Below are 23,655 nucleotides of genomic sequence, written 5' to 3'. Positions count from 1 at the left end.
CCTGTACTGACATCAAGAAGTAAACCACATTAAAAAGTGCTGTTTCTGTATAATTTATATTTAAATAAATATAGTCATACTTTCAGTGGTAAAATGTAAGAACCATAAAACACAAATTCTTTAATATGCATTCTTTCTCTGCAAAAAAAATCTTTGACCTAAAAATATTTTCTAAATATCATAATCATCTTGATGTCAAGAAAGATGAAGAAAATTTGTCAGTATAATTCTATTACTATAGAATTTACAGCACTATAATCAGCATAACTCCATATGCTGACACACTTCTGAACATTTACACACACACCCACCTCTTTAAGAACAGAAATATACACACGGATACAAAATTCTTAAATAGCTACAGCACTAAGCTCCTGCCAGTGCTAATCCCTTAAACTCTAATGAAGTGACTCAGCTGATTTTACAGCTTGCCAATGTAAAAAGATACCAAGGAAGTAAAAATAGGCCTGTAAACTCATTTCTGTATTTCATATATTAATGCACTTAAAGTCCTTAGCTAAAACAGAAACACTAATAGTGAAGACTACACTACAGCCATGCTTAAAAAAAAAAACTTTAAGGAAGGAAAAAAGACCAGTTCAGTTCATCTCCAAAACAGTTAACAACTACTGCTAGCATTAGGGTGTGTTACTCAATTCCAAAGTAACCGCTGGATTCAGTCGATGTGGAGCCCCTGGCATGTGACAAAGCCTTCAGCAAAGCTGCCTGGTCCAAGACATGTGACTTGTGGCAGAAAACCAAGCTCAGCTGCCTGCCAGCAATAGCTGGATCTTTAATGCATACCATCTGCTGAGACCAGTTAAAAATGGGAAAATAAGGAATTATATGTGTCTACACTACTTAGTATATAATATTTTAAAATAAAAACTAAAATACTGAAGTTAACTCTCATTAGTAACAGTTTTTGAAGAAAAATATAGCAGATAAACCTTTACAACAACATATCACACAACTCTGAAACTTTTAATAACATTCTGCACAACTGATTTTTCTTAAAGCAAACGTAGTTTCAACTCATGTTTGATTAATCATTGTTTTTCCTTTTCAGACTTTCCCTGCATTGTTCTTTCACTGGAAGACTGTTTTATTTTCACATATGAACCAAACCAACAGCAGAGTAATCCAGACCATCCACAAGAGAACCCACACACCTGCACTGCTTGTATGTATTCTTCTGGATTCATTACCAAAACACATTTTGCACTGTTTTTATATAACACTGTTACAATACAAATGAAGTCCAGAAAACACCACTCATGTATAAGACTTTCGACACACCATACTGTATTTCAAATGTACATGGAAAAGGCAAAAAATTAACTGACAATTTAGGAACTTTTTCCAGAATTATTAAACATTAAAACTTGCACAACTCTGAATGCCTACTCTTAATTGCAACCACAGACCAGGCCAATAAAATTAAACTGGAAAATTAAAAATTCCATCCTGTATTCATTCCAGCAGCAACTCCATTTTATTAAAAATTAGAATAAATTAATTTAGAATTAGAATTTGATATTTTAAAAAAACTTCCAAACTTTCTTTCAGCTAAATAAATGATGGAGCTGAGCCCTCTTCTGAGAGTTCATTATTAGGCAGGAAGACAATTAGTATTCAACATTTAGTATTCAACTACACATTCAATAAGTATCAGTTGTGTAAAATGAAAAATAAGAAAAATCCATATGAGGAAGCAGCTTCCACAGGATAGGTAATTTCTGTATTTCTAAATAAATTACCATTTGCTTTATTCCTGAATTTATAAAGGACATGTTAGGCTGCCTTTATCATTTTCCAGCATCTTATAAAAGCTATGCCATACCTCAGGGTAATAATTCCACATGTTTGTTCTCCGATCTCCAGCATTTTGTAAATATTTTACAGACTCTTAGTCCACAATAGCTGAATAAATTCAAGAATGTGAAACTACAGGTCTTTCTGCCTATGATTTCCACTAGCAGCAACCTCAATTGTGCAAACAGATAATGCTTTGCATACATACTACATCTGTCAGCATTTCAAAAGGAAATAAGCAATTTAAACAAAAAGTATGATTTTGTATGTGTGCCTAAATATGCACATCTAACCACTAGCTCCTTTTGGATTCCCAGGTGCTCAAAAAAAGAACTGACTTACACAAGAAAACTTCCACTTCCCTATTAGCAATCTACTTAGCATCTGTGCTATCTATACCTGTTCTTAAGAGGCCAATATTAAAAATCACTTGACCACTGGTCATGCAAGAAAGAAACCCTGCAATTTGAAATTCCTGTAACATCTTTTATTGGTCTCATCTAATCTGTTAGGAGATGACACTTTTAAAAGGTCATTAACCTGATGCCTTAACATCCTTCACCCATCTTTTGCACAGTACTTGCAAGAATCACTTCAGTTTAATCTCACACACAAAAGTCTGAAAAAAACAAAGAATACTTGAAGATATCGCTAGAAAAAAAAAAATTAAATGTCAACAGTGACATAGTAAACAGTGACATTGTGATGAGTTGTCTGGAATAAGCAGAAGCATGGGCTCATTTAAACAAAATGTGTTTTAACGCACAAAAATGCCAAGTTACAGATCTTAGTCTAGGTAATACATCAAGCCGTACCTAAGCAGCAAGCACTCATATCCTTGAAAGCAGCTCTGAAGACAGATAACTAAAACCACACTTCCTGTACAAAGTTTTGGAAACATCTAACACAACTTGGCATGTTTAGCTGTTAACAGCAAGTCAAAGGCACTACTATAAACAGCATGGATGAAGGCAACACTGGAAAGTATTTCTGAAGAACTTGTACACTGAAGAACTAGAGAAGGGGAGGAAGATCAAGAGCTGATGAAATCTTTGTGTGCAGGTACATTTACAGTAAGAGCAGGCTTTTAATCTACATAGGACAAGGTGAACTAACTGCTGTCTACAGAACTCATCAGACTGGCCAATTCTTATGGAAAAGAGCAAGTAAATTTCAACAACAAAGACAACTTAGGCTGCAGATTTAATAGCAAAAGAGAGGGTAAAGTTCGGTAGGATTAGCTATACGTTATGCTTGTATCAAACAAAATGCTCAATCCAGTAATAATTATCTAAAATACAAGCGCCATGAGAGAAGGTGTCAATTTAGACTTAATCTTCCTTCTGACCTTTGCAACCATTAAGATTCTCAAAATAACTAGACAAGGTTAATTAATCTCCACAATACCAGTGACAATGAGGCCACAATTCCCATTTTACAAAGAGCAACCAGAAAGACATTAGTATTTTAAAATTCTTATAACTGAAAAAGAGAGAAAACCAAAAACAAGAACAACAAAACAGCCTTCAAATCAGAAATTATTCTAAACTTTACATTGTAACAAGATTGGAAAAATACAAAGCACACCCCTACTTCCATCTCAGAAAACCACTCAATAGGATGCTGAAGATCCCACTATATTGGAGGCCACACAGTAAATTACTGGTATTTCACTGCTGCCATACCCTCTGCCTACATTAAAAGAAAAAAAGCTTAGTAGGAATCACATGAGACCTACCACTGTAAAGGTTACAAAATTTCATTTGGGAAAGATGTCTGCATTAGTGCAAACCAGCAACAAAAGCCAATAATTCGCTAAGAACATATGCTTTGCATGGTTTACAATAATGAAAACTGTAGCCTGTTGTTGACAGCAATACTTACTCTAATTTACTCACTGCTGCACTCCAGCACAGAAGTGGAACAATGATCTGACTTTATTTTTTCCTTAAAATAACAAAACAAGCAAATCCGTAAGACACAAAACATGAAACAATCTTGATACCAACAGGGCTGCAGACCTATTAAAGTGCACTTTACTGTCTGAATTACAAAGATGCTTTGTAAAGGCAGCCCAGATTGTAAACATATTCCTGAAAACCAGCACTTTGGATTTCTATCCTATCTCTAAAGGAAATTTTTTTTTGTCCATATATCTAATTTTTATTTACTGGAGTTTTGCAACCCTGATTGCAAAGAGAGGAGAATGTAGTTTTAAGCAGGTGGAGGTAAAGCTAAACTGTTCCACATTACTCTAACAGTCTCACTAGCTCACATCAACAGTCTTTGGTCCACTAGAATTTCTTCTTATATTTGCTAGCAAATACAATATAAAGATATGCACTTCTTCCCTAGTGAATAGATACTTTGAAAAGAAAAAGGGTCAGTGTGAATTAAACATATGTGATCTAAAAAATGAACTGAAAGGATTTCTATTTTACACATTGAAACCCTAACATATGACCCTTTGTACAATTTGTTTGTATTTGTCAAATGAGCTGATAACTCCTGATAATTTTTTGCTTACCAAATCTGTTAATGCCAAATATACAGCAGTAACTTACAGAACAGCCAAACAGGAAGATGTTTTCTCCTTCTGAGCATTAATAAGGCCTACTTCATCTGCTGTAAAAAAGGTTTTAAGCAGGGCTTACTTTGTTATACCAGTGCCTTAATCTACAAATTTTCATTGTAATTAATGAAGTACTTTTACTCTGACAGACAGCAACAGAAAGCCCATCCAGAAGAGCTCTAATTTTGTTTCACCAAAAAAGTGAAACAATCGCACGAGGTGAAAAAAGTGAATGCAGAAAAGAGCTACATTAAAAATGTGAGATCGTAACAAAGAGCCAAAAAAAACCCCCATAAATTTAATTAAGTTTATATTAAATGCATTATTTAAACTCCTGTTCAAGTGGATTTAATAGTGCACAGTTTAACTACAATTTGGGACTAACACTTATAATCACAACAGTTTTGCTGCTTTACTCCAACTAAACTACTTAACAAAACCATTTCTCCTCATTCATTAAGTTTCTGTAGTTCAAGTTAATGGCTTTTGTTGCTGGTAAAATGTTAGCCATTCTTCATGACAATTGACTAGGAGAGTCTGTGACTCATTATCACCAGAAGATGAATATGCCACTGATTTTTGTAATGTTAACATATGAGTAACTTCCAAATTCATTTAATTTGATGTAACAAGTAAATCTGGGAAGAAGTAAAGAAACATCAATTATTTGGCAGCACTACCTGTTAATCAGCTGCATACCCCAAAATCTGCTGTGATGCTGCCAGAACTCTGCAAGAACATTATGAAATACACCATCCTGCACGTGTGCCTACTTCTAGTTTGGAGCTGACCTGAAACACTAGTTTCAATATCCACTACTCTCGTACAAAAGCAAATTATTACTTTTATTATTAGCTATATCATTTCCTTTAGAACATGTCTGTAAGTAACTCTTGCAAAAATGAAGTGCAAGATTCTGAATCCAACATTTCAATACCTTTTTTTCCCTTCAACTTTGTACTTTCTTGGCTAAGTAACATTGTGTGTTGCATTTAACTCCTTAAGAAAGCAGCATGGAAACTGTGTTGTGGTTTTAGAGATGGTGCATAGCATTCATGTCAATACTTCTAATGTGGTCTTGTTTCAGTTTTGCCAGTCCTCACCCTACACAGCTTTCAATCACCAGACAATACTTCACTAAAATGATGGGCTTTCTCTTAGCTTACATCGCAAAAGCAAATAATTTCTTATGTAAAAGTGGACTAATACTTAATATTTAAAGTTACTCTAACTAAACTGTGAAAAACATCCCATTTCATTCTCCAAGAAACTGCCTGTTTTAAAAATCCATCTCAAAGTTGTTGAGATGAAAAATTTTCTTTAAAGGTTTGTCAACATATAACTAATAAAAATGAACAATTCCAGGATCTTCAAATAGCATGCGTACAGCATCCAAAAACTTCTTACTCAGTAGAAGAAAAAAAAATTTGTAAAGTCTAGAGACTGGTTTTCTTACCAACAGAAAAATATATCCATATTCTAGATCAGGCATGCTGAAAATATTTTCAAGATTAGTTCCTGAAAAAAGAGTTTAGCAGCCCTTCTGTCACACAGTAAATCCCCTATTTCAGCAAGCAGCATTCCTTTAAAAAACAAGCTGAAAAGGAACTATAAAATATTATCCATTATTATTTTATTTATATCCTCTCAGCACATGACAATTTTGGCTACTTGAACGGTCATTTGGAAAGATTTTAAAAATACTTTTGAAGAGACCATCTGTTTCTTACAGAGTTCCAAAATATAGTCACCCTGAAACGCAGGAACACATAAGCACATGAGACAATCACTGAGAAGTTGTCCACTGAAGACTGTATACCTTTCTCTGCTTCTCCCATATTTCCAGTTATGCAGTTCCACCTCATCAGACACCTCCCAATATGCTGTAATTCACTGTAACAGCAGAAAACTAACAACCTTCTTCAGCAGGTTCAAAGAGCAGCTTGCACATGCAGAGAATTAGGAGTCCAGTAAGCCCTGGAAGTGGCAGGAACAAGAGTATGGTTGGGAGGACTAAAAAGGGTGGGTGATAAATGGGAAGAAGGTAATGATCTACCATGTCAGCTCACCAGATGCCATGGTACCAGATCACATAGTTCAGGTATATTCACAGAGCCAACAAAAAGTAGCAGTTTCAACATTATCGCAAAATCACTTCAACAGGCAGAGAACTTTGGTAACTTCTTCCCCTACTTACATTTCATTCTCTTCTTTTTAAGGAAAACTTACAAGAGCAAAAGGAACAGAGAATTTAGAAGACCAGTAAAATTACACTATATCAACACTCAAAAGAAAAATTAAAATGCCAAATGGCATTTTAAATATTTCTTCTTTCAGACATAAATAATTTTAAAACCACAACAGTGCCATAACAGAGCATTCATTATACACACTTTAAGAAAAAAAAAAAGCACTTGGACTATTTAATTCATTTATATTGAAATAAAAGTCTGTTCTAAATAAGATGCCTAAAACCCACAACTGGTTTGTATTTTTTAAAGTTGACATTTCATTCCTGACTCTCAAATGCCCAAAAGATAACCTTAAAAATGCTTATGCCCAGTTCTATACCACTATATAACAGAATATCCTAAAGCAGGCCATTCACCCAGATTAATCAGAAAAATTCGTTCTTAACTACCAAGTTTTTTTCTACAATGGTGAATTCTGAGGCTCCCCCAGTATCAGTAGTATGAAGACAGGCAGGGAAGTTGAATGGATCTCGCTACAGTAAGGCTCTTCAAGCCAAAATTTTACCTGTAAGCTCACCAAGGCAAAGAACAGGCAGCTTCAACTTCTAAAGCACTGTACAAAACTGTGCTCAATGCACAACTGCAACTACTACAAATCCAAATTTTAGAGGTTTATGAATTTTACATTTCCTGTTATCAATACAATCATGAGAACAACTTCTAAGAGGTAAGTCTGAAAACTGTTTCCATCAGAGCTACAAAACTAAACAGTGTAACAGACAGCTACCTTCTCAAGTGCTTCTAAATCCATACTGGTAAAAAGCAGGATGTATCTCAAAAACACCAGCCACGTTTTATTATGAAAAGAAAGTGAGAGTAATGTACAAAACCATGGGAAGGAAGAGAGGCAAGAGCATGAAAATCAGAACTGAAGAAACCAACAAAAAGGAAAAGTTGTGATTGCTTACACTTTTGCCACCTTTTCCAGACTAGTGGTGGGGTCTCACAGGAAGCAGTGTAACACTAGCACAGCAACACTCAAGTAACAGAAGTGATTATATCAGCATTTTGTGTTGTGAGAAACACAAAAAGGATTGAGTGCAGGGACTGTGCTATATGTACAAATGCAGCTGAGAAGGAGGGTGGCATGAACAGCAACATGCCCCAAAGAAGGGGCAAAATATTTGTGCTAACAGTGGTTATTGTTTGTGATTTTTGCTTGGACTTGCAGAACTCAAAAGTACTTTGATAAAAGTACTTGATAAAAGTACTGTGAGAGTATGGATGCTTAAATATATCTAGGTGATCATTATAATCCTAGTGCAAAAAAAGTTTTTCTCTACCAAACCAAACCAAAACACACAGAAAACCAAAAATACAACCACGTCCAAAAAAAAAAAAGAAACAAAGAAACAAAAGAAAAACTAACACCCCCCACACACACAAATCCATACCATTTAGTTGAAAGAAATGTATTAAGAGTTGCAACCAGCTCTATGTCAGAACAGGTACTGTGTATCACCCAAAAAACACTACATTTTTTAATCAGACAAGGGTACTGCATGTGACATTAACAGAAACACTTGATTTCAGTGATCTAACTAAAGCTCAGTTTGTAAAAACATTTTTGAGGCTGAAAGTTTCTAGGAATGTTAAATATTACATTCAGCTGCAGAAAGGGGAAAATAACATTCCATAAACGAAAGGCAGAACTACTTACGTTTCAAAACAGCGATCCACGTTGTCTGACATCAGAAGCAGCATGCAGAGCTGTTCCAGTGCTATTAGCTGCATATCCCTTTCATCCCCCTGCCCCATCTGCAGCCATTCCAGCAACGTGTCTGGATCCACATCTGCCATGGTTTCTTATAAAAAAAAAAGCCGCCTCCACTTCAATTAAAAAGTACCAAAAATATCCTTTAATAGAAGCCAGACTAACTTCAGCACAATTAATTTCTCTCTTCAGTCAGCCTCACGCTTTTGCAGTTTTCACCTGGAAAGAAAAAGTAAAAAAAGTAATCATCATCACAACCTTGTTGTATCTTTCTGTAACTTTCTGTATCTGCTCCTCTCTAAAGCACATGTTTGGGATGACATTAAGGAAGTTTTCACATATCTTATCAGCAAATGGGGTTTTTTTCCAAGCTTTATAAGCAAGTAAATAGTAAAGAGCTTTTTCTGTTTTGAGGATAATTCAAAATTACAGCTAGAAAAATTATGCTCAACCCTTTTGTGTATTTTTAAGGCTAAGAGAAAGAAAGTGATGTCTTGACCATCCCCCTCCTTTAAAATCATTTTATTATAAAGTGTTCAGCTTTATGAGAGATGGATTACTTCCTCATGAAAAAATTCGAATATAGAAAGATAATGAATTTCACATTTTAAATAGAAATCCATAAAATAAAAACCTGAGATGTACAATTACAAACTTTCAGAATCTTTGAAAACCATTTAAAAGTTTGAATCTTTCATCTTTTAAAACAACATTCAAACATAAGGAAAAGAGACTTTTTATATCAAAGGATAAAAAAAGACAACTTAAAAATCACTTCCATTTTCAAAAGTTAGGTGTTTGTTGGGTTATTTAGAGACTTTTTGGGACAAAAATATTTAATTCATAGCTTTCAAAAAAATCCAATGAATAATTCAAATAATTCACATACATATAAGGAAAACAACACTATTTGCTGGCCCAATGCCATAGTTGTACATGCAAGCTGAAGACCAAAAAGGTCCCCCTGCCTAAACTTTGTGTTTAACAAACATGCAAATTCACCTCCTTTGCGTAAAAACACAGCAAACATGACTATTTTCATATAAAACCTAATAGGTTACAAACCAATCTCTCCAAATTAGGCGTACAAAAAAAAATAATACTCTTTCAAAACACAGCTTACAGAAGAAGAACAAGTTTATCAAACTCATAATATGAAATGCTGGACAGTATCCCCACAAACAGGGGGGAGGTGATGTGGGAGAAAGAAGCTTGATCTGGACAAAGTCTGCAAACTTGTTTACCTGCTGCTAATGAGTTAATAGTTAAAAAATAACCCCATCAAGGGCATGTCTACAAAAGGGAATCAGAAATTAGTGTTCTATGAAGAAACACACATTGAATCAGCTCTTTCACAATAGCTTCAAACTCAAAGATGTTACAGAAGCACAACAGATAGGATTTTTATATGATTGAGGACCGTAATATTACAGATCGCTCAACTATTGCTTACCAGTTATATATTTGATATTATCTTACTCTAAAAAGTAATTTAATATTAGTAAACTGATTTTCAGTGTTTTACACACGGCCTATGATTCTCCAAAATGTTTACAGACTGCATTTCCTGCTCTAATTCGACATAAAACTACTTTCAGACAGTAAAAGTGGGATCGTATTATAAGTATTCTATCTCTCCTTAACACGACTAAATCGTTATTTCCGGGAGCGGAGAGATGAGTGATAGCGAGAGAAACAAGTAAATTAAGAGACAGCGAAAGTGGGGTAAGTTCAACACAGGCACCTGCTGTCCTCCCATCCCAGACGGGCTGTACAGGAACCACCGCGCAGAACACGGAGCGTGGCGAGCGGCCGGGACCCGCGGGCGAGCCGCCCCAGAGCAGGGGCCAGGCCGCAGCCCAACTCATCCCGCGCCGCCCGGGCCTGCTCGCACACACCAGGCGGGCCCCGGGCCCGCGCGGCGCTTTGGGCTTCGGGCCCCTTCCCCACACGGCGCCGCCCGGGGCAGGGGAGGCACCGCCTCCACCTCCTCGCCGCCCCCGCACGGGGCGCCCGGTGGCGTGAGGGGCTCCCCGGCAGAGCCGCCCCGCTCTGCCCGCGGCCCCTCGCACAGACTTTCCGGCACCCGCCGCCTCCCCCCGCCCGCAGCTCCGGCCCGCTCCCTCCCGGCCCGACAGGCCCGGGCAGCGACGCTCGAGTTCCCGGCGAGCCGCAGGCCGCGCAGGGTGACCCGGCCTGGCTGCTCGGGAAAGGCGCCGTCTCCCAGCGCGGGCCGGAGAGGCCCCGCGCCACCCCCGCCGCTCACCTCAGCCTCCCGCAGCCTCCTCGCCGGAGCCGAGCCTTCCTCAGCGCCACGCCGAGACCGGAGCAGCGGCGCGGCGGCGGCAGCCCGAGCCCCGCGGCAGGCGGCGGCCAGCGGCGTCCATGGCGCTCCGCCCGCTGCGGGGTGGGCGGGCGCGGCAGGAGCCGCGCTCGGGGCGGAGCTGAGGCGGCCGAGCGGCCGCTGGGGGCGCTGCGGGAGCCTCGGCGGAGAAGGGGCCGCTCCCGCGGGCCCGCTCCGCTCCGCCCCGCGCCGCCGCCGCTGCGGAACTGCGGGCCAGGGCCCGGGCAGCCACTGGCGCGGCCTGCTCGGGGAAGGGCCCTCCCCGGCCCCGGTGGCCTTCCCCTGGCTGCGTGGGGATTTTTTTTTTTTTTTTTTTTAGGATTCACAGGTCATTTTATTTCTTGCCATATTTTGATTTTTTACTTCTATATAATATTCTTTACATTTACGGCGGGGCTTACACTTTTCAGGGGCCACTCTCGAAAACACTTTGATTCCCCTTCCGAACCTCCATTAAAAGGGATCTGGTGAGCGGATTTGAGCGTCGCCGTGCTGGGTCCTAGAGAGCGAAGGTTTTAGTTTGCTCTTACCGAGCAGTGAGTTTGAAGCGCTGCAACTACGCCCTGTTTCTTGAGACGCCTTCTGCAATCGAGTGGTCCCCTGCCATACGTGCTCCAAAATGCTGTGCAACTACTTTGCACATGATTAAAAGACACAGGAAGTAAACTGCTAAAAATTTTAAAATGAGTGATTTTCAAAATAATTTCATTCTCTGTAGTATGACGTTTTGCAAAGGAATTTAAGCCTATTAATATAAGTACAGTAAATAAGATTATTGTACATTTGAATGTCACTCCTACCTACATCATAGATATTTCCTGTAATTAGGAGGCTAAAACTACACACAGAACAAAAAGGCAATAGCAGTCATGCTTGGTTGAAACTTGCCAAATGCCGACATTTTTATTGGTCAATGTTGTAATAACACGTCTAGAAAGTGTTACCTTTATTGGTGCAGGTTTTATTCAAAACACAAGAATAGTAGTTCTTTTGTCTCTGTTTCTGATATCTAAGGCAGTTTAGCCTTTCTGTCTTACCGTATTACATCTGTGGTAACTGCGACTTGTTCCAGCTCAGCCGAGACTTACATATGTATCCTTTGCCTGTGCTTGTCCTCCAGAGGTCAGGAAGATTCTGATATTCTTAAAGTTCAGGACACAAGGCAGTAGAAGGACTGAGTCTACAGTCTTTTAATTTAGAAACTCGGTCTTCTTTAACTTTTCACCAGTGCAGAAGCAGCAGAATTAAGCCAGGCTTATGAGACCTGAATCTGCGAAGTGACCTTGCTCCTGTTGCATGATGCTAGAGCAGTTGCCTTTGCTTTTTTCATGAAGAAAAGTTTCAGATAAATAAATATTATTATTTTCTTCTGAAGACCAAAAGCTTTTAAATCAAGCAAACATTTCACTCTTTCTACATGACATGCAGTTTCTGGTTCGAGTGTCTGGACAGATACATAGTTATTTGGGGACAATATGATGGTATAAAAATACAGATCAATTTAGAACAAAATCAAAATTTTAAATATTGTACTTGAAAAGAATATAAATCATGGATTTAAAGTGCTATTAAGCAGGAGTACAGAACCTAAATACTGGAAATATCTTTCAGATACATAGTAATTTCTAAAAGGAGAAACATAAATACTTCTATGTCCTGTTGCATTAATTGCCCAATTTCATATATAATTTTTTTTTTTTTTACTCAAAGAAGCACATTGAATAATGTATTACAGCTTCAATCAGGAATCAGGATCTTTTTTCATTCTGATACGCTTCAAATATTTAAGAGTTTGCTAGTGATTTTTGTTCCTCGTTATGCAACTTCTCATCAGAACAAATCTGAAAAATAATGCTTACTAGATAATTTCTGCTTCATTGATTATACACTACATATATGTATGTTCATTGACTGATTAATACTTTTTTCCACTTCCTGTGCTGATGAGCATTCACATTATTTTCTATGCTCTCTTTGTCAGAGAGTACTCCATTGAAATACCACACACCAAGTGATACCCCTGAAGTTACTGTTTCAGACTCCTCCTGTGTGCATCACTGATCCAGACTAGAATTGCCTCTTCGAAAGTGTCTGTTCTTTAATACTTACTAAGAAGGAAATCACTACCAAATAAGAGTGCACTTAGCACATAAGAAAGACATCAGAATCGCATTTGTACGGAATTTCTCAGGTTCATTTGAGTTTTCACACAGGGAAGGTTTGTCCAGACCCCCAGGTTTCCAGCCCGTGTCCGTCACTCCATTGGTGCTGGGCCTAAGCCTTCTGAGGTAGGAGAACTTTGCATGGATTAGTGCAGCCAGATGGGGAAGGCAAGTGATGGAATATATTGAAGTGACAAGTAATGGAGCTTGACTGTCATAGCTGCTTGAAGAAATTGCTTTCACACACTGAACATTGTGTGAAACTTGCAAAAACAACTCTCATTCCCTATGCTTGTGCAAGGCACATATTTTTCATTCAGTTCAAAACTACCCAAATGTAACACTAGCTGGCATGCACTTTGTGCATGACCTTGGCCTAATCCCTTAATCACTGTGTGTCTCTGTCTCCTCCTTTACAAAATAAGGAGATAGTAATGCTGGAGTCAGAAATGTCTTACCACTTACAGAACTGTGGGTTGCTGAGGCATGTTACTATATTAAGTCTTAAACAATGTCATATATTTATGACTACACTTGAGCAGACCGCACATGTAAGTGACTGACAATGCCTTTGGAAATTAGGCCACCCAGGGTCAACATAGATTGATCTTTGCAGAGTGTTATATTGAGCAATTACCATCATTTTTGCTGAGTATTTACCTGAAAATTAAAACCTGGCTTTAAAAGAGAAAATGTCAGCACAATTACTAGAATAATGTCAGGGACACGTGAACAACAGCAAAATATGCCACGAGGGTAGCATGGGTCAGGGATTGGGTTGCAAACGCAGATTCTGAGACATGTTAATGACACCCCACTTGAGACAGCTTCTCAACAGGAAGACATTGCAGGTATTCTCAAAAGGATTTCATTCTCTTTGAAAATAAGTCCATTTTGGCTAGGATTGCACAAAATTTTCTCACAATGGGAAAAAACCTAAGTGATTTTTCACTTATAGTTCCAAGAGGAATAACATTTATTACTGCTTTTGTGTTTTATATTCAGGCTGGTGTTTTCTATATGGTTTTAGCTGATAGCAGAAGGAACATTATGTGAATTTTAACGTCACTGTGTGATAGTAAGGATTGAAAACTTCAGACTGGAATGATTGGGCTCTTGTTACAGAAAATACAAACCTGACCTATAATCAAGCTGAAATACACCTACAATTCAAACAAAACAAGAAGACTCAGATTCCTTTTTTTTAATTGATACAGCAACTAGAATCCAGGATAGCTGATGTTTTTGTTAGCTCTCTGCCTATTTCGGTGTACATGCCAAGTTGATGTTTCCAAAAATATCACTCCTCTGTAGTAAATAGATCAGAAGGTGATATAAGCAGACCCTGAGCACCTCCGTCAGTTTAAGGGAGTAGTTTATGCTGAAGACCAGGGCTGTGCCCAGTGAAATAAAACTCTAAAGTTATTTATGGATTATTTATTCTTTCACTTTTCCTCTGCCACCCACACAATAACATAGTCGAAAACCCTGAAAGTACCTACTCCTCCAAATCCAAAATATTAATAATGCCCTACATTTCATTTTTTGGATTAATATTATACTTCTAAAGAAAAAGTTACTAAGTGTTTACTACACATTTCAAAGCAATGAGGTCATATATTACAGAAGCTTTCTTGCTGTGTCAAGATTTAGTTTTATAGAATGTGGCTATTTAAGTATATTGTTAAGATTTTCTTATGGATTTTTTTTTAAATAACCAAAAAGCAGCTTTGACAAGTTTTTCTAGATTTAAATCCTCCTACATTACCACAGTCTTTTCTTAGCCACTCCACTGTTGCACAAGCCTGGGGAGCACAAACACAGTGTCAGCGCCTTGACTTTCCAGAAGTGCGTGCCAGCCCTCGCAGCCCTGGCACTGGGCGAGCCCTGCCGTGCTGCTGCTGCCCGGCGAGGTGTGTTTACGAGGCGGCTCTGACGCAGCCCCGCAGCAGGAGCCGGCGGAGAGGTTTCCTCCTCGGGAGGCCAGCTCTCGCAATTGCGGTGAGCGCACGGGTGACGCTGAGGCGGTAAACATGCGAGGGACACGCTGCTGTTTACTGAGGTACGGGCTGAGTCACTGCTCAGCCCCGGGACTCCTCCTCGGCACAGCTCCGCTTCCTGGAAGCTGCTGCCTCGCTCAGCTGCCCTCAGGGCCGGCTACAGAGGAGCGTGTTTTTCAGAAATCTGCCGGTACTCTGAAATTAGCTTTCCTTCTTTCTGAAATTATCGCTCAAAATCATAAGCATGAAAGGGGTTTTTCCTAAATAAACTCACTTATGTGGAGTTTTTTACTTTCTTGCTGTTCTAGGCTGAAGAGGGAGAAGTAAGTAAACTTTGTATCAGTTAGCTAGTTTCTACCTCAGTTTAGCTTCAGTTATATCGCTACTTTGGACAGAAAATAGAAATTAAGCTGCCCTTACTCACGTCCCTTCTACCACCAGCTGCCAAGCAGAAAGTGAGACAGAACTTGGGCAAGAGTTCTCTATTTCAGGCTGCTAGCTCTACCCTGTCCACTAGCACCATGGGCAACAGCAATCAATCCTGAGCCGAGACAAGGGCAGGGAAAGATCAGTGACTCAGATCACAGGACTTCTTACTGTTTGAATGGCACAGACTATGTTAGGACTTTCTGAATCAGAAGGTTAATTAGGATTTGGTATTTTTTCCTCATAGTTCTACTCTGTTGTTACAGGAGTAAAGCGCATGTAATCCTGTCAAGCATTTGATGTGTCTCCCAAAATTAAATGAAGTATTATGAATTAATTTCAATGATCTTTGTTGATGAGAAGACTTATAATAAGAAGAAAGTGTCTTTATCACAAAATGATTCTTCGACATTCTGGGATTAAAAAAATCCATCTTAGAGTTTTATGGAAAAGAACCATTGAATACCTTGACATGCAAAAAGAAGAAACAGTCTCAAGCTTCTAAAATCTGAATTTCTAGATTAGTTGCTGACTGAAAAGAGCTACATCGTTCGCTCAAACCAGGAAAAATAATCAGAAAAGAATCAGAGGGGTTGAGCATGGAAAATGCAATAATAGCACTGTTCTAGGGCATTTGAGTCAGACAAGAAGAAAATTTTATCATTTACTTCTGTAAATAGGAAAACTTCCTTGCCCCAGTGATGACATTTAGGGAAAATGGGAAAGCAGTATACTTCACTGATTGTTTGATCAGAAAGTTAGCACTCTGCAATTTCAATTGAGCTTGGACTGTTGGGTTTGTATGAAAAGTGCAATTCAAACAAGTTAAATCTATACTTTGTTTAGAATTTTTCTAGCAATGTAAAACCAGGTTTCTGCAGATCCTCAAGTCTGTACTTCTGCAAGGAAAGCATGCACATTCCTTAAGGGATATATTACAGGCAATAAAGAAAAAGTTTTCTCTTCATTAATTTTTGTTAATAAATGAAGATCACATGTGCATGTACTGGGATTTGCCCTCTACTGTAACCTTTGAACTTACTCCCAGGCTACAAACTGTATTAGATAGAACTGGCTGAAAATGAGAAACTGATTTTGCAAAGATGGATGAAGGACTTTTCACATCAACAGGGCTGATTTTCATTCTCTGCCCGTTGCTAGTGAATGCAGTAAATGATGCCATGGGGATTCCTCCTATATTCTTAGCTTTTGTTTTCCTTTTGTTGATATTTTTTTTTCCTTAACTTCCTTAACATAAATATTTTTTTAAAAGACCAGAAATAACCCCTAAAGATCAGAGCCCTGAAATTCATTCTGTTGTGTTGAATGTGAGGAAAAGGATGAGAAACACAACAATGACATTAAAAACAGATTAACACATTCCTGTTTAGGAAAGATCTTAGAAGAAGCAGGTTGTGAATGAGAAACTCATATGTCTCAAGAGTCCTTGTACTAGGCTGTACTGGATTAAACAGCACTTCTGGTGGGAGAAAATATGTGGATAAATAGTTAGGAAGGTTCCAAACACTGTCTTTGCTCACTACATTTCAAACTGTGACCCAGGCCAATTAAGGAGATCTTTTTGATCTGATAGTAGATAACTTTGTGGTACAGCTGCATTTTTGTAGGAGAATAAGTGGCCGTGGAAGAAAATTGGTATAATTATAAGATCATTTGCCTAAGAGCTTTCAGTTAACTATCTAGCAGAAACATAAGGAAAACTGCAAGTTGCTTTTTTTTTAAGGCATGGTTATTGGTGTGGTTTTTTAGTTTCATTGCCTGTGTTTTAAGTCCTCAGGAGTTCAGAGATCTACCTGATGAGTAAGGGAGTAGCACAGGATAAACGATTCATATCAATTTTTCTTTTTGTACCCATACTTTACCCATTTTGGAGCCTTTGACATATGCTGGTAAAATTGAATATCCATGAACAGGTTACAGATTACTTCCACTAGTGCACAGGATTTTATACTTCAGTTTCTGTGCCTCTAGTACCAATACTTCAAAAAATTAAGTCAGCTGTAAAGTAGTTCCAGGCTAATTCCAGCTCAAGTTGCTGCAGCTAAGCTTTTAATATCAGTGTTCTCGTTGCAGTAAGACACAAGCAGTATTTTCTTATCCAAGCATACTGCATCCTATCAGTTCTGTGTTATAAGGTTATATTTTTGTACTGTAAAACATTAGCTCTTTGAGGCTTGGCTGTCTGTAAAATTTCTGTGTAAACACTGGTCTCAGTGGAGAGAGGTAACTTATTAAACTGATAAAGTATTGTGTGTCAGTCTGTATCAAAGCAAGAATGCACTCTACCCAATTTTTCATACAGTGCCAGCCTTTAGATCGGCAGGCCAAATTGTCTTTGTAAAGAAATGCCATTCTACAGATGCCAGTTAGGCCTCACCAGTTTGGGCCAGCTTGCATTTGGGCTCAAATACTAGCACTGATTATAGGAGTTTGGCTAAACTGTCTACAGAAATTCAAAGTTTTGTACAAGATTCTTAGCTGGCTTGACTTTTTAAGGTGAGACCCAGACCCAGATGTAGTGGCAGTTCTCTCCTTTTCATTTAGGAAGCAGCAAGTTGCAGATCAAAAGAGTACAAAGACCTGATAGACCTTTTGCTTGTATTTCAGTGAGAAGCCCCATTGAGATTGCCTCTGGCAAGCTGATTTATAGGGAGCGTTGGAGAGTTATTTTGATAGAGAAATGTAATCTGCTTCCAACATGTTCTCAAATTAAGTGGTGTGCTGCACTGACAACGCCAGCAGTTATTTTGGGGGAGAAACATTTGTCTGTGTCATTTTTGCAGCAACATTTCACATACAACAACTAGTTGTATGTGTCCCAGTTCCCACTCTGACCCTGATGAGAGAAGGAATAGCCTGGGGCTGCTGAATCTTTTGCTAATGATTCCCAAGTATTTCACAGTGGAGGACCAGTGTCACTGGCAGACATTTCAAATACTGAAAGGCCCCAATGAAGATTCAGGCCTCGCTGTACATATGAGATAAAAGACATCTCCACCTTAGAATTAACAGTAAACAGAAAATTCAGACAACAACTACAAAGCAGATCAGGGAATAACACATTCCACGCTGATGAGATGCTCAGGAGTTTAACTCCAAAGTCTACATATTAGTGGTCTCCCAACTCTATTGAGCTAACTCTATTGGTTGTGCAAAGAAAGCCCAGAGGAAATCAGAAGCTGCTCTGCATTTGCCCTTCTATATGGATGATGGCTCCAAGCTAGCCTGCACTTCTAGCCAAGGGGTGACCCACAGACATGGAACATGCACCTAGAGGAAAGGAATCCGTCTCAGCACTGGAAAGAAAGGGAACACACAGCTGGAAAGGCACTGGGTTTCTCAATGCCACACCAACTCAGGGCTTCTTTCCTTATTGGGAAACTTAGACAACAAACCAAAGCCAGAATCCAGCCCCATCTCACAGGCAGGGCTGGTAAGGTTGCCTGGTGTTTAGCATTACTTGTACTTTGATAGGAAAGCAGTAAGCAATGTTTTGAGAAAAACAATTCATTACTGGCCACAGAATTATATGCAAATATAGTTGCAAGTTATCTCAAGCAGGTATCCTTAGGAAGCAGGCTTAAGACTGACATTTGGAGATAAACTGTGCCCTCCATAACAATATTGTACCCCACCAATGTATGAAATTCAATCAGTAGGTGCTTGTGCATGTAAATGTAGGCAGAAATTAACCCAAAAGTACATTAGAGAGACTTCCTTCTGTGGTGTTAGGCAAGAAAGATGTGTTCAATGTCTGGTGCCTCATCTATACATTAGCAGAACTATGCTGTAGCAACAGAATATCCTGGTTTAAATAATAAAGATAATAAAGATAGTGAAGACTTTAAGATTGTAGCCCTATCTGATTTTCTTCTGTACCTTGATAAACAGTTGTGTAGGTCCTGATACCCTGGTGTCTCCTAAAATGGTTAGAAGATGCAACCATCAAACCATTCTCAGCTGTAAAATGATACAGTTTTGTGTCTCCTATAAGAAAAATATCCAACTCCTTACTGCCTTCCAGTATTAAGCTGGACCTAAGTGCACTGAAGGTGATGCTGTGCTCTGACACAGCAGTTTTAGACACCCCAGATGGCTGCTTTAATTGTGCAGCAGAATTTGAAAGGTAGAGTGAGTTTGTGTCATTATCAACTGTATTCTGTAAATCATAGTCAACAAGGGACATAGTAGGGACATCCCAAAATAAGAGGATTTGAGAATACCACCACCATTACCACACATCTGCATTCATATTTTTAAATGAAAAGGTAGCTCATTTGGATTGTACCATGAGGTGTATTACATATTAAGCTTAAAAAAAGAGAAAATGGCACCCTCGGTGAGTATGTCATTAATATGGTGGTGCTGACTCTGCATTAACTCCAGGCTTGTTTCCCTCCCCAATCTGCTTCTGCAGCTAAATTAATCAGCTTTTGCACTGCCAGGAGTCAACACAGTGCTGGTGTATGCTGATGCTTCTTGGCTTAGCTCAGTGATGCTTTATGCTGTCAAGAGTAAGCACAAATCACAGATAAGAAATAAAAGCGAGCTTAATAATTAATATTAAAGGACAGTCCTGCCAGTACAAGTTTTGGTTTATAAAAAACATAGAATAGCAGAATAAAAAGTAATGCAAAACTAATCTATCTTGTACTACTGATCTGAAATATGCAGTTGCATCAGAGAAGGATTCTCTTTCTAGTGGCCTTAGTTATAAATAAGACTGACAATTTAAATATTATAATTAATTGTATTAGTATAAATTCTGTAAATAGAAATGACAGTTTCAGTATCACTTCATAGTAATGCTGCTGGGTTTCCTTTCAGGTAGCCTCTGTTGGTAGGGCTATCTGGCACCATCAATTTAAGACCAAACCTGACTGATGAAATATTTTGTGGCTCAGGGCCTTTCATGTCAGATGTAGAGCATTTCTGGGACTGCAGCAACATCTGCCTCAGCATTCCTTTGCAAGTGCTTCCCATTCTCTCTCCCTTTTCCCATACCACTAACACCAACTCTCTGTTTGGTGCAGTTCTCACAGAAGGTTAAAGGGTTATTAAGGAAACACATAATGGTCTCCAGAGTTCTTTAAATAAATTTCCTAAATTACAGCTTACATGGAAAAAATGGTTCATTGGGTTTGCCATCTTTCAAACAGGCCTCTCCCACCTCATCCTTCAGATCACAGACATACCCTACACAAACTTCTTCTACTAAGATCAAGTAGAAGGGATAGAAGGGAGCTAGGAGTCCCACAGGACCCCTTACATGTGGAGGGATAGAATGTAAGAAAATAAAGATAGTGCAGAAGGCAGTCTCACACCTGAGGAGTTGCAGCTGTGCTAATCACCAAAGATTAGGGACAGCCTGCCCTTAATGGGCCACAGCTGTGTCCAATAAGAAGAGTGCTACAAAAGAGTGGGTTGGCTGGGTGGGGAGGGAGATGGGGTTTGGTGGCTGTGCTGTGAAGGGACGTGGAGGCTCTGAAGAAGGAGTCAGTGCTGCGAGGAGCTGCCCATGAGAGATCACTGAGAAGGTATGAGAGCTTTGCAATGTGATAGCAGCACTTGCAGGCACTGCCAGTACACTTGTCCCTTGTCCTCTGCCACCCAACCCACGAGTTCCTGCCTTCCCTCCTGTCCCAGCAGGAAACCCCTTTGGGGGATACTTTCATTCAGGCCTGGTGATGGGGATAGCAAGCTGGGTCTATCTGGTAGGCCAGTGCAAACATTTCTCAAAAAAACCTCTCTAAACCAGTTCAATACCACTGACACAGTATTTATGAAAAGTAGCCTCCTGTATGACTTTTTTTTATTCCCCAGAAATTATGCCATGTCTAAATCCAATTTGCAGTAAACTCAAAATTTTCCTTGACAGTCTGTTCAATCTTTTTTTGTCTTTCTCCCATTTTCACTCCAGACTAAACTTTACCTGCAAAATGATTGAAATTCTAGGAAATTCCAGTATTTAAAATTGAGATTTTGCTATCAAAATATTTAATTTTATTTAAATTGTGCTTAAGTGTTGCTTTTAGTGCTCTTTGTAGGATAACCTAAGCTCAGCCTTACATCCAAGTTCAGATCACACTGGAAGATATCTGAAGAAATCATAAGTGGTGGACCTACAGGAAAAAAACAATGGCTAACCCATTTTTATGTTTCAGTACTTAAACAGTTTTACAAGCTCTGGCTTGAAAAACAGAAAATTAGTGACTGATCAGATACCAAAATTAAAAATATTAAATTAATTTCATTACCACCTTTTCATGAACATATCCCATCTGACTCTAATCTAATTTGAAGAAATGGAGTAATGTGATTTTTAGATCAGAAACAAAACAGGAAAAAAAGCTTTCCTACACTTAAGTTATAGCAACATTTTACCATGTAGTGATAAACAGTCCATTTTCTCAAATTCACAAATCATATCAAATTGTTATTAAATTTTTGGAGGTTTCCTGGGATAATTTTGTTTTCAGGATTCTGTCTTACTTGATGCAATGTTTGCCTTGGTACAATGTTAATTACTGAGAATTTATTCACCAGTTCCAGCAATCTAGATAGTAGAATAGAAGCCAACACTGACAGTTCAGCTAAGACACAGGATAATCTTGAGTTTCAAAACGGGAAAAGTTTAAAACCTTGACCACCCCACAAACATTATTTTGGCAAGGAACAACTCTGTTATCATTGCCAATTCATTGGCCTTGCTGTAGCTGTGAAGGAATTCAGAAGCTCTGATTTCTAGACAGCATTTGCTACCTGCTGCTATTAGGACTTCTTAACCAGATAACCTGTTCAGCAAGAATTGTGTTTGCATGACAGTGGTGCATGTGGCCCCGGTGCATGCCTGCCAAGGTCGATAAGGCTGGCACTTTTCAAGTAACTAGACTTCTTTTGTGGGGTTGGGATGGGAGGCACAAACAAGGGCACAGCAATATTTACTCTTCACAGAATGTTTTCTCTGGCACCTCCATGATTTGTGTCCAGCGCCTCTCTCTCCCTAAAAGGACAACAAGCACATTTATTTGTGTTTTTAAAAATCAGTTCCCAACTCAGGCCTACTTGGTGCAGACTGTGTTATCAGCAGCTTCCATTTCTTAACTGGGGAGTAAGAACAAGCTATAATTAAAGGCTGAAGGTATTTTTTCTTTCTTCCTTGCCCTGAAGGGACTGAGCTGCTGCCAGCAATTACAGGCAGCTGGCAGTTCCCTGGGATCACAGGAACCAGGAACCAGTAAGTGCACTCTGGTCCCATCTACATGCCCTAGAAAAACTCCTCTGCCACTGAACAGTGACACTTCCCAGCTCTGCCTTTCCTCTGGCCCCTGAACACCCACCTAGGAAAGGCCTGTATTTCCAAAGGCTACCCACCCATTTAGATCAAAATCCTAATCTAGGAAGAGTGGTGAAACTTTTGCCATTCAATTCACTCCTTATAAGCAATTTCAAAATGTTTCAAAATAACCATGCCAAGCGTGTATGCACAGGTGTTGTAACCAGCACTGAAAAGGCAATGGGAACCAGGGCATGTGGCTGCTCTTGCTGTTGATGAGTTACATCATTGCTAATTTGTCCTTCTACTTTGCATAATATAAAAATTTTCCTTTTGTGTGTGTGCAACAAGGAGCGCATTCTGATGAAGTTCCCATCTTTGCAGTGGCTGTTTTCATGCTTTACTTGGAGACTGTACAGAATGTGATCCTGTTGTGGCGGCTTTGACTATTTTAGTAACAGGTAGAGACTCCCAGCATTGTGTGCAAGTAACTGTGTTACTTTTTATAGTAATGTTGTTAACTTGTCTCATCCTGTGCTGCTACTACGAAGTGGTTAGCTTTGATTTACATGGGTGGTTGCCAGCCTCTTCCTAAATAATAGGCAATACAAAATAGAACAAAAAACCCTCATGTAACAGAAAATTGTCTGTCTGAACTTTACAAATCAGAGCAGTTTAATCTGTAAAATACTTCTTAGGATTCCAGTCAACTATAAAGTTATGATATTTCACACAGGCTGTTTTGAAGCAATGAATCAACAAGGTGACTGATTTAATTATTATTTTCTCTTTCTTCTTTTATTACCCAGGCATGTGTCTCTTGTTCTGCTTCCCCATTCCTTCATTTCTGCCCTGTCCTGATCCTTCAGCATTTGTTTGATTTGAAAAATCTCCCTAGAATATTGTTGCTTCCTCAGCAGCCTTTGTATTTGGTCCTTTCCTGCTGCTTTTTCCTCTGAGCTGCCCTGTCTCCACAGCCATCCCTGCTGGTTCAGTGGACTCATTGCCCTCTAGCACTTGTACCCAGCAGAGGTCACTCAGCAAGTCATGGATGGGTGTTGGCTACCTGAGCT

General features: G+C 39.1%; 1 protein-coding gene across 12 annotated transcripts in view; it reads right to left on the bottom strand.

The window, feature by feature from the left end:
- Positions 1 to 11,178, bottom strand: part of HECTD1 (HECT domain E3 ubiquitin protein ligase 1) — a 59,123-nt gene extending 47,945 nt beyond the window's left edge. For 3 of the 12 annotated variants that reach the window (XM_084207679.1, XM_084207682.1, XM_084207683.1), the window contains exons 1-2: positions 10,620 to 11,176; positions 8,300 to 8,572 (exon numbers count right to left, since the gene is read on the bottom strand). In XM_084207679.1, coding sequence (XP_084063805.1) covers positions 8,300 to 8,439 — 140 coding nt within the window. In that variant the 5' untranslated portion in view covers positions 8,440 to 8,572; positions 10,620 to 11,176. Of the gene's footprint in view, positions 1 to 8,299; positions 8,573 to 10,619 lie in introns of all 12 variants that reach the window. The other 9 variants (XM_084207680.1, XM_084207687.1, XM_084207686.1 and 6 more) reach the window with 6 other exon arrangements.
- Between the last annotated feature and the right edge of the window lie 12,477 nt (positions 11,179 to 23,655).

This window comes from Fringilla coelebs (genome assembly GCF_963513975.1).
Source record: "Fringilla coelebs genome assembly, chromosome: 6".
NCBI lineage: Eukaryota > Metazoa > Chordata > Aves > Passeriformes > Fringillidae > Fringilla > Fringilla coelebs.
Note: the sequence above shows the minus strand (reverse complement) of the source record. Positions and strands in the feature narration are given on the sequence as shown.